The sequence below is a fragment of the Nymphaea colorata genome, chromosome 13, assembly GCF_008831285.2.
Source record: "Nymphaea colorata isolate Beijing-Zhang1983 chromosome 13, ASM883128v2, whole genome shotgun sequence".
In the NCBI taxonomy this organism is placed as follows: domain Eukaryota; kingdom Viridiplantae; phylum Streptophyta; class Magnoliopsida; order Nymphaeales; family Nymphaeaceae; genus Nymphaea; species Nymphaea colorata.
In genome coordinates, this window is record NC_045150.1 from 1652599 (window position 1) to 1668266 (window position 15668).

The window sequence follows — 15668 nt, forward strand, 5'->3', positions numbered from 1 at the left end:
ATCGTTCCTAACATGCATTAGGCATTTGACGCATAAGTTGGTGTTTGACATCACTAGTGCATCCAGAAAGTCCCTTCCTGCTTGCTTTTCTTTTTCCCAATATTGTTCCTTTGCTCAAGAATAGCTGTCACTAGGATATGCATGTCCTACCTCTAGCCTTCGGTCGCGAGAAAATAGACCGTGCATGTAGGTGGATAACTTAATTTACGTCGGCCCAACTGAAGATGAAACAAACTCGGTGAAATTTCACCGAGTTTAACGTAAAAGAGAGGGGGTGAAATTTCACCCCCTCGATTGGAGCGGGTGAAATTTCACCCCCTCGACAACCATCCTTTCGACGGAGCTTAGGGAGTTGGCCGATGACGCCTCGCCAATGATGAAGACGGCCAAGGGTGCGACGTCCGGCCTCTTCGCAGAGACCATCTGGGGCACCATCGTCGCAACCTGGTATGACGTCGCCAGAGTTGAACGGAGCGTTGCCCTTCCCGGCCTTATCCGGACGGTGAAGCTCATGGGAAACTATGGCCTGACATTCGGGGCGATCAGCGGCATCTACATTGGAGTGGACCAGATGGTCGAGAAGGATAGGATGAAGAAAGATTTCATCAACAGCGCAGTGGGTGGATTCGTTGCCGGCGCTTCTGTCTTGGGATTCAAAGGTTACGATTCTTCTTTTTGTCCAAGTAGCAAGTTGAAATTGGATTTCTAGGTAGTTAGGGCTTCTATACGGAATTTTTTGGATGCATTAGTTTTCTTTTTTGTCCAATTTGTGGGTTCTCCTCCGGTGTTTTTTTGTCCAATTTGCTGATGCCTTTGCTTTCTCCCTTTCTCTCTTGCCCTAACTTCTTTCCATTCCATGTTTTATTTTTGAAGTTCTTATTTGGGCTGGTGGAAGAATTGGGATTACTTCCATTATAAACAAGTATTAATAGCATTTGAAATCTATCTTTTATGAGGGGGATTAACAAAGTTATTTCCCCCTGTTTTTTCTGGCAGAATTGAGGGGATCCTTTAGAACATGATTTAGCATTGTTTGTCCCACAACCTTGTATCCAGTTCTTTCTGTTTTAATAATTTATGCAATAGGAGGTTCTATTTTTATGCAGTAAGAGGTTCTGTTTTTTTTCATGTCCTATTCGCTATACTCATCATGTATCTTGAATGGTTTATCTTAACAACCAACCCCAGGGACTTAACACTCACCACCTTTTCTTGCTTTGCAGCCAACCAAGGCATGTAGTCTTCTGTTATGTTGTGATTAATAATGCTAATCATGTTAAACTTTGTTGTAGTTGTATCCTTCATCTTGTAATTATGAAGAAGACCCATAACATGCGTTGGGATTAACAAAGTCATTTTCCCCTGTTTATGAGGGGGATTAACAAAGTTATTTTCTCCTGTTTTTTCTTGCAAAATTGAAGGGATTGTTTGGGCTCGCCTGTGCATCAAACATGGTTAAATTTACCATGTTAAATTCTTCCTGTGCATCAAACAGAGCTTCAGATTGAAAGAGAGAGATCCTGTAAATTTTTTATGGTTAAATTTACCATGTTAAATTCTTCCTGTGCATCAAACAGAGCTTCAGATTGAAAGAGAGAGAAATTTCATCCTGTAAATTTTTTATGCAAGAAAAAAAGTTACCTGCATTGCTCTAGCATAACACAAAGGATACAAGAGACCACCCCTTTCAAGCGAGGATCATCTGTAGGTCCCACACGAATGGCCCATGCGCCCTCCATAAATTCATTGGCAAAACCATGCAAGCCTAGTGAGATGTTGATACGAGGCGTCCGGCATTAAACTAATTAATATGTGAGGGGCAATTGTTTAAGGGTATTTTATTTTTTATGTAAGGGCATTTTCATCTTTTTGTTCTAATGCAGGCGCATTTTAATATTTTAGCACTCGAGGGCCTCACGGATTTGAATCTGCTTGGGGCACATCTTCCCCTTAACTTTCCCAAGAGCTCTTTCTTAACACGTATGTTATATTTTAGTACTTCTCCAATCGGTCCTTCAAGACACGATTTCCGTGACTTAGTGGACCGAGTAATGGAAGTGATCAACGGACCAAAAGCTGTGCATTTAGGGCAAATAAGTAAAATATACATACACGGTAAAGGGGATTTTTTGCTTGTCCTTTATTTCTAAGTGTTCTTAAAGAGGGGAACCTTTTAGCGCGCGCCTCTCTACCTCTTGGGGGAACAGCGCTTCCTCGTAAAGCAAGCCTGTTAGAATACAAGTTAAAAACGGAATACCTCCTACCCCTGGGGTCCGTGAGTGCTTTGAAATATAGGTAGGAAAGCAAGCCTGTTAGAATATAAATTAAAAAGGAGATACCTCCTGCCCTCAGGGTTGGAGAGTGCTTTGAAATATAGGTAGGAAAGCAGGCCTGTTAGAATAGAATTGAAGTGTCGTACATCTATTGTTGACAGTCAATAAGAGCTTGTAGTATCATGACAGTCAAACTAACTGAACTTTCACCAATCTACAAGTTTGACTAGCTACAATTAATCCTCCTTCCATTGATTAATTAAGAAATAGGAAAAAGAAATGAAAGAAAAAAACTTGTTTAGTTGCAAAAAAAAAAAAAAATGAATGAAAATTATGCTTTAATATAAATTTAATTCCTCCAAAATTGAAGGAATTGAAAAGAAAATAAAAGACATCACTTTTTACTGTATATGCCATTTCTTCGTTTTATGTGACAACAACATGTAGGTTCGTTTCTCTTCTCTTCTCTATCTATGTTTTTACCACTGTTCACAACACCCGCTTCTCCCTCTCCACCGTCTCGTGCAATGGCATTATTATAAAGTATCATTTCTTTTGTTTTTTATAAAGTCCAAACAAACATGTTTAACATGTTTTATAATCACTTCTTTCCTTTCATTTTTATTTTTTTTTCCTTTCTCATTCCATTTTCTTCCCTTTCTTTCCCTTTTCCTTTCCATCCCTCTTTCCTTTCCTCTCCCTCCATCCAAACTAAGCATTGGAGACTAAGGTTTGATGATTATGTATTTGTACCAAGGAAAGTATCTACACAAGATATAATAAATCATGACTGTCATACTCAAAGCAATAATCAAATGTGACATTTATCTTTTCACTTATATACAATAAACACATCAAAGAGGAGGAGCTCCACAGGCAGGCGATTCCAACGACTCCCCATATCGTACTCCCGACTACGATCTTTCACAAGCTGTTGGCGAAATCGCCTCAACTTCACATGTCAAAGGCGGGTAGAGCAAACTGTGCTGCAAAATTTTCTACACGAACCCTAAGGTCAAGAACATCCTTGTTGTTCTGCAATCCCTTCAGGAACTCCTTCTGCAATTTCCCGTGCTCCCTTTGCACGGCAATGGCGATCTGTGCTGCCTTGAGAAGAAACTCAGCAATCGTCTCAAAGTCACCCTCCAAACAGCCCCTTGACGTCATCGCGGGGGTTCCTGTGCACAGGCCAAACAACGAAGATACAAGGTTAACGATAAAGGCAATGCACGTGCACCAGTGAATTTGGGTAAACTGCCTCTGGCGATCTTACCAATTCTTACACCACCAGGGGAGACAGCACCATTGTCGCCAAATATAGCGCTTTTGTTCAGGCTAATATGGCAGATTTCACAAACCTTTTCATAGTTTTTACCTGCATAGATATCATAACATAGGGAAAAGGTCAGAATCTGTACAAGTACAAGCCTCTTTTTATACGAAACGGTTTGAGTGAGTCTGTATCTGTGTGTATGCACGTGCAAAAGAGATAGAGAGACATACACACATCAAACTATCCACCGTTCACTGATAGAAGCATTAACAGCAGCCAGAAATAAATAAAGACAAACAGAGACGGCTTCAGTAAGTTTCAGAACAACTTGCAGGACCAGAGGAACATTTTTTTATTTCATTCAATCAGCACCACATTGACATCACATGGCACGCCAACTATCAAATAGCCACCCAGCTACCCCTCGTATGAAAAGCGGGACCGGGCACCTAGCAGTCTAGCACCACTGCGAACTGCGACTAAGGATCTACTCTTCAACGAGCACCAGAAAAAGGGATAGATACAAGTTAGCAACAGAAAAAGAGGTGCAAAACTGTGGATCTGAAATAGTTTTGAAAGTTGCTTCAGAACAGCCACCCAGCTAACCCTCTTATGAAAAGCGGGACCAGGCACCTAGCAGTCTACCACCATTGCGAGCTACACTAAGGATCAGGTTACAGCTACTCTTCAACGAACACCAGAAAAAGGGATATATGCAAGTTAGCAACAGAAAAAGAAATGCAAAACTGTGGATTTGAAATAGTTCTGAAAGTTGCTTCAGGAACTCTGCAGGAAAGGAAGTGGAGACGTCTTTGAGAAGACGGTGTTCCTTGGCTGTCGTAACATCTATGATCTAACTCGTCAGAGAAATGCAATTATATTTGTGTTCAGAAGGTTAAATTGTGTCTTTGCAATGACCAGACTAAGCGAAGGCAAGGGATGCTCTATAGGTCGAAATATAGTTGCAGAACAAAAAAAGAATGGAAAATAGTTCTGCTCAAAAGATCAGAGATCAAGGAGAGGCTTTGTGACAAAGATTGCCACAATGCATCTTTTATTTGTTTTACATGAAGTTTTTTGACATGTCCACATTCTCTGGAACCAAGAAATCGTGTGAATCTCTAGCAAACTTGCAGAACTGAACAAATTATCAGCTACATATCTCAAATAACAATTTCCAAATAGTAATTTAAAACGGCCCTTTCAATGTCTACTGGCTGCTGAACCATAAAGAGAAGAGAAATGAACAGAAACAAGAGGCAGGATATAACGAAGGACAACATTATAATACAAAAATTAGGTTATCAGTCTCAGGAATCCTCATCGGAGAGTGGGCAAACAGAAGAAACAGATTTTTTTTGGTGGTTTTCAATACCTGTAAGACTTAGAGGCCTTAAATCCCACAAAATCAAATGATTGTCTGTGCCTCCAGTAACAAGCCTGCATTTTCTTCTAAGTAAAGCAGCTGCTAGAGCTTGAGCATTTCTCTTCACTTGGTGCATGTAAGCTTTGTACTCAGGGCTAGCAACCTGCTTTAAGGATACTGCAAGAGCGGCAATGTGGTTGTTATGAGGTCCACCTTGTAGTGATGGAAATACAGCAAAGTTGATCCTCTCCTCAAAATCATATTGCTCGTTTTCATCTGCTTGAAAAGGACAAGATGCTCGTTTTCTGGGTTTCAAGCCCTTTCGATAAAAAATTATTCCTCCTCGTGGGCCTCTGAGGCTCTTGTGAGTTGTTGAAGTGACAATGTCACAGTAATCAAATGGACTTGAGCACTCCTGCACGTAACAGCATATAAGATCAGTCAAGGGCAGAATATCTGTGATAGAATGGCATTAAGGCAAATTAAGCATATAGTGATATCAAAAAACTAAAATGCAATATGGTCGGATCCTGTAAGTTGTGAACATGGAAGGCGCAGAGCATTACCAAAAGACTTGGTTAAACAAGATTACTTACAAAAGTTGGTGAAAAGAAATACAAAATTCAGGCAGGAAAAAGTGCACAGGGGTCATGTTTCCTCGTTTTGGGCATGTGAATGTAGAAAATCCATGTACTTACTCCTGTGGATACAACATTCGTGTGTGTTCTTAATACATGATATGAGTTTAAAAAATTGACCTCCAACCAGATATTGCAAATTCTGAGAATGACAAACTGTCAATACTCAATAGGATATGCTCATCGTCACACAACGAGATGACTCAGATTCGATACATGATTTTACTGCACATGCAACTGAGATCTGAGATAAATTTAAGATATCAATTTATCTTATAAGTGCACAAACAAAATTTGGCTTAGAAGCAGAACGCGAGTGAAAGTTAAAACCTAAGATGAAAGCACTCCAAAAACTCAGTGACTGGTTAATGCAACAGGCAGTTTACTTCTCCCATCACTTGCTGCAGGATTAGCCTTTTGTACCATGGGCAACAGAACCATTTTTTTACATACACAGGGGACACGAGACATGCACCTACAGAACCAGTGATATTCAACAACCCATGTTCCGCCTGTACAAAAACAGCTGCAAAAATGCTCCCCAATCCAATGTCGGACATTTCATTGACAAAGAAACTGCCATCAAGTTAAAAGGATGAAAGAACAAACAAAACAAAGAAAATATGATGCTGCTAATGCTAGAAAAAGACCACAACCAACAATGTGGAGAATAATTGTAGTATGTGTTCGTGAATCATACCTGGGCAGCCACAAGTCCACTAATATGGGCCATGTCGCACATCAACACGGCTCCACATTTATCAGCGATTTGGCGGAAACGTGCATAATCCCATTCTCGAGGGTACGAGCTTCCACCACATATCAGTATCTTGGGACGATAATCAAGCGCCTTCTCTTCCAATTTCTCATAGTCTATGTAACCTGTGTGTGGGTTTACCTTATAGGGAAGGCTCTCGAAGAAGATCGATGCTCCTGAAACCTTCTTCCCGCTCGGTGTATAGTAACCATGACTCAGATGCCCACCGGAAGGCGAATCCAATCCCATAATCCGGTCCTTGGGAAGAAGAAGGCCTGTGTAAACTGCGAAATTTGCGGAGGTGCAAGAATACGACTGGACATTTACCCCCCACTTCTCAGGATCCAGATGAAACGCTGTTAATGCACGCTCATGGCAGAGCAACTCAATCTTGTCGATCAATTGGTTGCCGACGTAGTACCTCGCACCCGGCAAACCTTCCGAATACTTATTGGTCAGGTGGCTCCCAAGCGCCTCTAGCACGCCCCTGCATACGAAATTCTCCGAGGCGATGAGCTCGATCCCCTTGAATTGCCGCTGCTTCTCCCTCTCCATGAACTCCCACACTTCCGGATCCGCAACAGCTAACGGTTGGTTCGCCCACGCCCTGACGGCCGCCCGCCTGGCCTCCATATGCACACCGCCGAGCCTGCTCGTGGATCCCGAGCTAGAGCACCCGGAACCCGGCCGCCTCAAGGCCGGAGGCCGCGAGTGCGGGGAAGAAGGCTCGCCCTCCCTGCGGCGCTTCAGGCACATCGGATGCCCAAGGATGCTGAATTCCACCCTCTCACGGTCCTGGTCTGAATCGGCATCGCTCTCGGTCTGCTCACGCTGGTCAAGCAATTGGAGAGGGATCCGGCGAGAGTTGGCGCAATCGGACGCGCTCACGCAATCTAGCTGCAGAGATATGGATTCATCCGTCACCGGCGTACGCCTGGGGCTGGGCTGCTCAAACCCTAGCGACAGGTTCGACTGCGACTCCGAGGCATCCATCCCTAACACCCCCAATCTCAATAAAAGGACAAAAAAATTCTCAAACGAAATCGCAAGATTTCTCTTCTCCCTTCCTCCGATTTAGAACTTCGGATTCAACGAACCGCATAAACAACAACAGCAACAAGAAGAACAGCAATCGGAGCAGCGAGACGGACAGCGGAACCGGCGGAACGTGGAGACGGTGACGATCGCCGTCCGTTCCATGGAGAAAGAAAGAGAGAGAAGGAGAGATGTCATGGGCTACAGCCGCGGGGAACGGCCATTTATGGGGAGGGAAACCGGTGGAGGGGCTTGGGGGCCTGTTAGGAAGATGCACTTGGACGCGATGCCGGACCAGGGGAGACGGAAGCTCCCAACGTGGAAGTTAGGGCCTGACAACCCAGGGTCCCAGACCAGACCGAGTCCCACATCCCACATTCTCCAGAGAGTAGTCGTTGGCGTCCGATCGGACGTGTATATATCACTGCGTGCGGTCGTCTGACAACCGTTCGATGGCAGATGGCCGCCTCCAGATCTTCAGATGAAAAGTTGATGATAATCATTGACCATCCGATCTTACCCCTTTCTTTTCTTTTTCATCTCTCTCTCTCTCATGCTTGCTGGCGTGGACAGGCGAGGAATTAGAAGTTAGAACGTTGTGAGCAAAAATATCGCCAGCGTCATTTTATGGCAATCGAAATTCACCCGTTCTTAACAAAGTCACCAAAGAGAGTTTCCGCGAGGAATTAGAAGGCAGTGCGCTGAAAATATCGCCTCACCAACAATTGAAATATAAACCGAGCTCCTAACATCGGCCAGAGTGGGCCGGGTTAAACAAACCGGAACCGTTTTCATTCGATACAGGATTCGACATGTAATCCCAGCGGTCGTTTTTACAAGAAAACTGATATTTTCAATCAATTCTTTATTTATGTTAAATGGTGGGCAGTGAGGGGTTTCTCCACTTTTCACCACTGCCACGGTTGAGGAGGTGGTGGCAACAGGGTATCTAATTAGGAAAAAGCATAGGAACGGAGGACGAAGGGGACGGCGATGGGGAGGGTGGTGATGCATAGTTGGCAAAACTCGGTGATCTGAAGAATCACCCCAGTCAGTTCGGGTCGGTTGAAAACCTAAGCCACGATTCAAAGTTCGACTCGTTTTTGCCTGATTTTCAAAAAACTCGTGTTTGGATCACCCAATTCACTCGAAATCGTTGATTCTAGCCGAATCCGGTTGAAATGGCCCGAATTAGGTTGAAAAAAAAAAAAGACAAAGAAAAAGAAATGGGAAAAAGGAGAGAGAAAAAGAAGAAGGTGTGAAAACCGATTTCTCTCTCTTCCCCCTTCTGCCTCAAAAAAAAAAAAAAAAAAAGTAAAAGTAAATCTATCTCTCTATTTTTTTTTTCTCTTTCTCTCATGAAAACGAGCTTTGAAAAAGGAAGTCAATTTTGATAGCATTTAATGGTGTGTCACTAAAAAGTTGTTTTTTTTACAAATACTTTCTAAACCGATAAAAGAAAGATTCTAAAATTTCATATTTGGTAAATGTTCAAAAGATTTTTCAAACTTTTCTTCTTTGAAAACCACTAAAAACTGGAACGAGTCACCTAGTCGACTAGGTGACCCAGTCGGCCACCGTCCGAACCCGATTCACGGGTTTGCAAATTATAATGTTATAGTTTCTTTGTAGGGCACCCACCTTTGGCTCTTCAGGTCACACAAACAAGGGAGTCTCCGCCGATCTTTGGGCGAACATGGTTGAAGGTAGAGCGATGCTTGACATGGATGGAATCCCAAAAGCAACTGCAGGCTGCTCGTTGAGGTCTCGAAAGTAAAGATAAGCAAAGAGGCGCATGCTGAAATGGTGGAACCCTTTCGTTTTGCTGGTGTTTGGCGGATTGATGGGAGGGAAAATTAATATGTATTCACTTCCAATTTCTAGACTCCATTAAAGTGTTAGAAGGTTTATTTATGAATTCACTTTCAATTTCTAGACTCCAGAAAAGTGTTGGGAAGTAATCCATTTATTTGCTTTCTAATTTCTATACTCTGCAAGAGTGTTAAGAGGCACAACATACACTTAATAGTCACCGCCACATGCAATCACCTCAGCTCGTTATGGGCAAATATGATGGAAGTCATATAAGTATTTCCATTAAATTTTCATAAACCCTTATTTACCCCTACCACTTGTATATAGATTATGTCAACAACATACATTAAACTCACATACACGCAATAGTAAAACAACACTGCAAATCAATATTATTCAGTTGACAATATAAGTGCAATTACTAAGATACTCATAAGCTTAAACATAACAAATTATGCATATCTCAATAAAAATCTACTCAACACAAAAAGAAGGAAAAAGTTTCCCTACTCAGTCGGGTGTTCGGGTGTGCCTTCCCGTGCGCCTATGCCTGTGGCTCCACCTAGACATGTGAAACAGATGTAGGTATATACAAAATGTATGTATGAACCTCCCACTTTCTTTCTTTTCAATTCTTCTAATTGGCCACCACCCTATTGACTCTATTTTCTCCCGTTCAAACAACACAGCCCAGTACAATTCTTAAAAAGGGAAATTAATAATCCAATTACTCTTTTTACACAACAAGGAGTTATTACTATAAAATTGAACTCGATATCTCCTTTACTACAACTCACGGAGTTGTTCTCTTCTAATTATCCACATCAATTATCAATTCTTCCACTCATTTTACCTAAAGATAAAAGCTTTTTGCTTTTATATAATAAAAAGGGCTAACAACAATGTTAAATCCTAAAATCTCTACTCATGCCAAATAAAATGAAAATCTCAATCAAAATCTATAAATCAAGTATCCTAATATGTTATTCTACTGAGATAAACCAAAAAAAATTTAAAAAAATGGAGGAAAGAAATCATATTACCGTCTTGCTGCAAACCATATCTCTCTCTCCTTCTTCTCCCCCTTCCTCTCTTCCTCCTCACATTACTCCCTCTTTTTCACTCCCTTCTTCCTCCCTTCAAACTCTCTTTCACTTGGGTGCCATACCAATACTCGATTGGTAGATGTATATCCCAAGAACCTTAGAATTCCAATATACAGACATGTAGTATGTCCTCTAATGTTTGAGTGGTCTTTCAATCTGGCCATCTATTTGTGAGTGCAGTGCAGTACTAAAGTTCAACCTGGTTCCTATGCCTAAATGTAAGCAAGACCAAAATTCTAATGTACAATGCAGATCTTTGTCAAACACCACTGATACATAAGCTCCATGCAATCTAATAATTTCATCAACAGATATTTTTAACCAATTTATCAATTGAAAATTTCCTTTTAATTGCTAAGAAATGTGCAAACTTAGTCAATCAATCTACTATCACCAAAATCGTATCATTTCCACTTTAGGTGTGAGGTAAATCTATCAAAAAATCCTTCGTAATGTGCTCCTATTTTCATTTAGGTATATGTAGTAATAATCTTACTGGTCTCTGGAGTTCTGCTTTAACTATTTGACAAGTTAAGTACTTTGACACATATTCTGCGGTCTCCTTCTTCATGCTTAGCCATCAATAATTTTCTTAAAGTGTCTTGTACATCTTGGTATTACCTGAATGCATCATATACTTTGAGGCATATGATTCTTTTAAAATTACCTTAATAAGCTCTTCATTATTTGGTACACATAGCCTTTTGCCAAACATTAGTATACCCTTTTCATTTACAACAAATTCTGGTTTTTCTCCTCTTTGCATTGCCTGAACAACTTCATGCAACTTTCCATATTGAGCTTGCAATTCTCTAACCTAATTATATAGGATAGGGTGTACTCTAAGTTGTGCACACAAGAACTTGCATTATCTATCCCCAGCTTCGCCCCAAGAGATTGCATTCCAACAATAAAAAAATGTGTAAAACATGAAAATGTGCAAGAGTACTTGAGCTCTTTATGCTCAATGCATTTGAAACTAAGTTAGTTTTTTCGGGGTTGCAATCATAATCTTTTTTTAACTCTAACCAACTTCTCTATCACAAATTTAACTCTTTTTGACTGAGCAAATACTTTAATCTTTTATGATCTGTAAATATTTGACAGGTCTCATCATATAAATGATGCCTTGAAATTTTCAATGCAAACACAATGGATGCTAACTCCAAGTCATGTGTATGATTGTTTACGTAATATCCTTATCCTTTTACGATAGAACACTTCCCAACCCTTTGCAAGAGACATCACTATTCACCACAAATCCAATGCTTTCATCTGGTAAAGTAAGCGATGAAGCTAGAGTTTTCTCTTTAGTTCTCAAAAACTCACTTCACAAGCTGCATTAAAATTTAGTAATCTTTCTAGTCAAATGAGTCATTGGTAAGACTATCAAAGAAATCATTATAAATCTTCTGTAATACATGACCAATCTTAAGAAACTGTGAATCTCTATAGGGGTGCTAGGTCGCTCCCAATTTATAACTGCTTCAATCTTTAAAGGATCTATGTAGATACATTCGTCAAAAACCACATGACCCAAGAAAATTACTTTGTTCAGCCAAAATTTGCATTTATAGAACTTATCATATAATTTGTTTTCTTTTAATATAGACCGTACACTTTTCAGATGTCTTCCTTATAACTCCTTGCTCTTTGATAAATCTAAATGTCAAGAATGAAGACTCTTACAAACTAATCTTAATAGAGTTTAAAAACCTGGTTCGTCAAGTCCATGAAAGAGTTGCCAGAGCATTCATTAGCTGGAATGGCATGACCAGAAATTTAGATTGTCCATAATAGGTGGGAAATGCAGTTTTAGGCATATCTACATCTTTAATGCTCAACATATGATACCCAAACCTCAAATCAACTTTTGAAAATACAGATGATCCCCTAAGTTGATTAAATAGATAATCAATGCGGGTTAATAGGTACTTGTTGCCAAAATCATCTTATTCAATTGCCTATAATCAAAACATAATTTTAAACTGTCATCTTTTTTTTTTCACAAGTAATACTGGTACACAATGAAAGAGCCAATTTTTTTTTTATGGGGCACTAAATATATCACTATCAAATTTTCAATTGGCCTTAAAAAACAAAATAAATAACTATGGCTAAAAGAAAATTACAGTTGGCTTTAAAAAGTGATTAAACTAATTATAGCTATACAAATTTTCATAACTAAAAGTAAATGAAATAGCTATAGTTCTATATAGATTTACAATTGTCCCCAAAAAATCAAATAGCTATTCATCACAAAAAGCGGGACAAAAACAATAATTATGAACAAATTCACATTTGACATCGCCGGCTCTTCATATTTTAGAAACATTTCATAAGTGTTTCATTAGTGATGCTGTTGAATATATCATTCTCAATGTAAGTAACTAAAACATCATTAACCCATTCAACTTCTAATTTATTATAAAGCCAAGTTTTGATATTGCTCAACTTCATTAACAAATAAACCAGATGAAATACCATGTGCTTTCCCTTCCTGTTGTCACCATTATTTCTACAAGTTCTACCAAGAATTTAAATTCAAAAACTTTATACTGTCTTTCATATCTTTGGTATATACTTCCAATTGACTTTTAAGTCTTTCTAGTTATATTTTTCCATCACCGATCAATTTATTTACATCAAAAGAAGCAAAAGACTTGTTTGGGTTTGAACATGCCAATGAAAGGAGAAGCTATATTTTTGTTTTAGTAAAATGATTATTCAACTCCTGAATTTGCATATCAATGATAATGTAGAACACCTGAACATGATAATGATAAACCTTTTTAGCTTTACATCTTGGTTGTCCATTAGGTGTGTACATATCATCTAGTCCATGCATTAAAACATCAAATGTATTCCAAAATATAAAAATTTTATTCAACTTTAACCATTCTAATATATTATGCTTTTGGAATAAACTCTAACCTTTTGTATAAAGTAGAAAAGAAACTTGGTAACCTGGTTAATATATCGAAAAAGATCTCTAGTACACAATGATTATGTGCAACTGCAACTAGTGCCAATTAGAGCTGATGTGTAAAACAATGTATATAATATACAAACTCATTTTCTTTCAATATAAGAGTCTTCGACCTGTTAAATGCTCATGTCTTTACCTGCTCTATAATAATCCAGTTCATGCAAATTCAACATGCTTGATCCATGTCAAGAAACAATGGAGGAATCCGAATCAGACCTCTCAAAGAGGGCTTTGTGCAAAGCCGTGACATCATTCTTCGCTTTGCAAGTGGTTTTAACAAAATATGTCTTCGGTTTCTGCCTTGAGTGAAATTGAAATTTCAATTTTCATGACTTTGTTTGCTTTGCGAGTGTTACATATACAATTGCAAGAAATCGTTCAACTATTTGGCCCTTTTCATTAACTGTAAAACAATAATTATTTGCCTTTAATATATGTATCTCAAGATCATGAAGTAAAATAGAGAAAAAAGTGTATGCAAGCTCCTTTATGATACATTTGTTGTTTGCATTGTACAAACTTTGATAATATTCTTTTGTATATCAAGAGGTGTCAACTTGTTATTTTCTGAAGCATTCTTCAACACAACTTTATCTATATCACTGTTCAACTTTGCCAAACACTTTCAAACCTCAATAAAATTTCCTCTATTAAGTGAGTCTTCACCTTCATCATGCCATGGAACTGCTAATCCTTACTTTAACAAAAGTCTAGTAATAATAAAAGTTGGAAAACAAGTCTCATATGACTCTGCATGAAACTTATCTATACATGTTGGCCTAAAAGGATGAAAATATTGACAAAATGCTCTTTATTTACTTTGAATATACTCCAACCAATCCTTATAATCATCAAACTTGTGACTTGGCTGAAAGTCATGATTGCGAGGTTGACAAGGCCTTCACAAAAGATATGCTCTATGAACATCTTCTCTTATCTTAGGAGGACAAGTAGATATAGAGGCACGAAGAGCAGGATCTGTTAGCAACTGCTTCATTAAATTTTATATTATTTCTCTCTACACTGATTCTCCTTTGTTTGATCTAGCATTTTCTCTTGGAACTCGCACAACCCTTGATCTAGCATCTTCTCTTGATTTTCTTTCTTTGCTTGATCTAATACCTTCTTGATTTGTAGAATATTTATCATAAATAGGCATTTTGACAACAAATTTATCCATGTCTATCAATAAAAAATGAAATAAAAAAACTTGTAAGTATACATTATATTGTAAATATTAAACAATATATATTCAATGTACATTCAATATATAAGTTCTTCAAATATGTAGAAAATTGTTCATTACTTCATTACATAAAAAATTGTTCATTACATTATAGTTGTTCTCTATTGTTAAAGGTCTTCCCATTATATTACAAAATATATAACACAAAGAAATCAAAAGTCAAACATTTGGAACATGAATCCAATGCTCCATGATAGAAATTTGTCGTTCTGGTTCATTGACCAACTTAAGGGCCAAAATAGTTACTTTTAACAAATTGGGAAAAGTTCTTTTCTTATCTTTAACCTAGAATTTTCAACCAATTGATTTATTTGAGCTGGAAAAATTCCCCAGCCGAATCTCCTTCGCCTCTATCATCCTAGTGGAATCTTTTTTGTCATTGTAGAGTCCATAAAAATACACGAGGCAAGAATGCAATGTCAGCCCATATATAGTTGGTGAGGAATGAAAGTTAAGTTCAGGAAACTAAGTTCAATGCATTGAACTTGTAAATTAATGTAAATTACTATAGCAAAACAAATCCCTAAAAGCTGCACAACAAAAAAGACATCAATGATTGAGGGAGAAAAAAGACTCATTGTCATAGCTGGTAGTTTGGTTAGACTCACCGATGGAGAAACAACTACAAATCCCTCAATGTTGCACAACAAATCACTAACTGTTATAGCAAATACCTAAATCAAAAGTTAAGCTGAAGAATCAACACCTAACCAGACATTTATACATATATATGGCAAGAAACTCAATAGTCAAACAAACAAAAATAGTTTTTGAACAAAATATGGCAATATATATATATATATATATATTCAGTATGATCACTATTGGCTATATATAATTATAGCTCCAAAAGTTCCCTGATACATCTTGGTTGAACTTATCCATAAACCATGATAGCAACCCAATTGATCCCTTATATCAGAAAGATAGAGGGTCAATAATGGCATGGAAAAGTTTGCCTTGAAATACTACTCTACAATAGATGAGGACTTCAAACAGAGAAACAAATTGTAAATGCTATGGAAAAAATCATGGAGAAGTGGAGAGGATAGAGCTGCTTTCAATCTCTAAACTTTGATATTATGTTCCATTATAAGTGCGTGTTCTATGAATCTATCCGCAAATTTGGAGTAAATTCATAGCACAAATTTGAGGCAGGTCATGAAACAC

At 38.5% G+C, this 15668-nt stretch overlaps 2 protein-coding genes across 5 annotated transcripts; one reads left to right on the top strand and one right to left on the bottom strand.

The window, feature by feature from the left end:
- The first annotated feature begins 281 nt into the window (after positions 1–281).
- Positions 282–9169, top strand: LOC116266573 (outer envelope pore protein 16-3, chloroplastic/mitochondrial-like). 4 transcript variants are annotated; one of them, XM_031647827.2, is made up of 2 exons: positions 282–659; positions 8975–9169. In XM_031647827.2, exons 1-2 carry the CDS (start codon positions 374–376, stop codon positions 9103–9105), a joined length of 417 nt encoding a protein of 138 aa, XP_031503687.1. In that variant the 5' UTR covers positions 282–373; the 3' UTR covers positions 9106–9169. The 4 variants fall into 4 exon arrangements, with proteins under 4 accessions (XP_031503687.1, XP_031503688.1, XP_031503689.1 ...); XM_031647828.2 differs by having other exon boundaries at positions 8998–9167; XM_031647829.2 differs by lacking the exon at positions 8975–9169 and adding an exon at positions 1422–2450.
- LOC116266570 (serine hydroxymethyltransferase 7-like) lies at positions 3051–7720 on the bottom strand. The gene is made up of 4 exons (XM_031647822.2): positions 6251–7720; positions 4922–5327; positions 3547–3648; positions 3051–3451 (listed from the first exon to the last, which is right to left on the bottom strand). The coding sequence occupies exons 1-4, from the start codon at positions 7298–7300 to the stop codon at positions 3228–3230; spliced, it is 1782 nt and encodes a 593-aa protein (XP_031503682.1). The 5' UTR covers positions 7301–7720; the 3' UTR covers positions 3051–3227.
- Positions 9170–15668: the final 6499 nt, after the last annotated feature.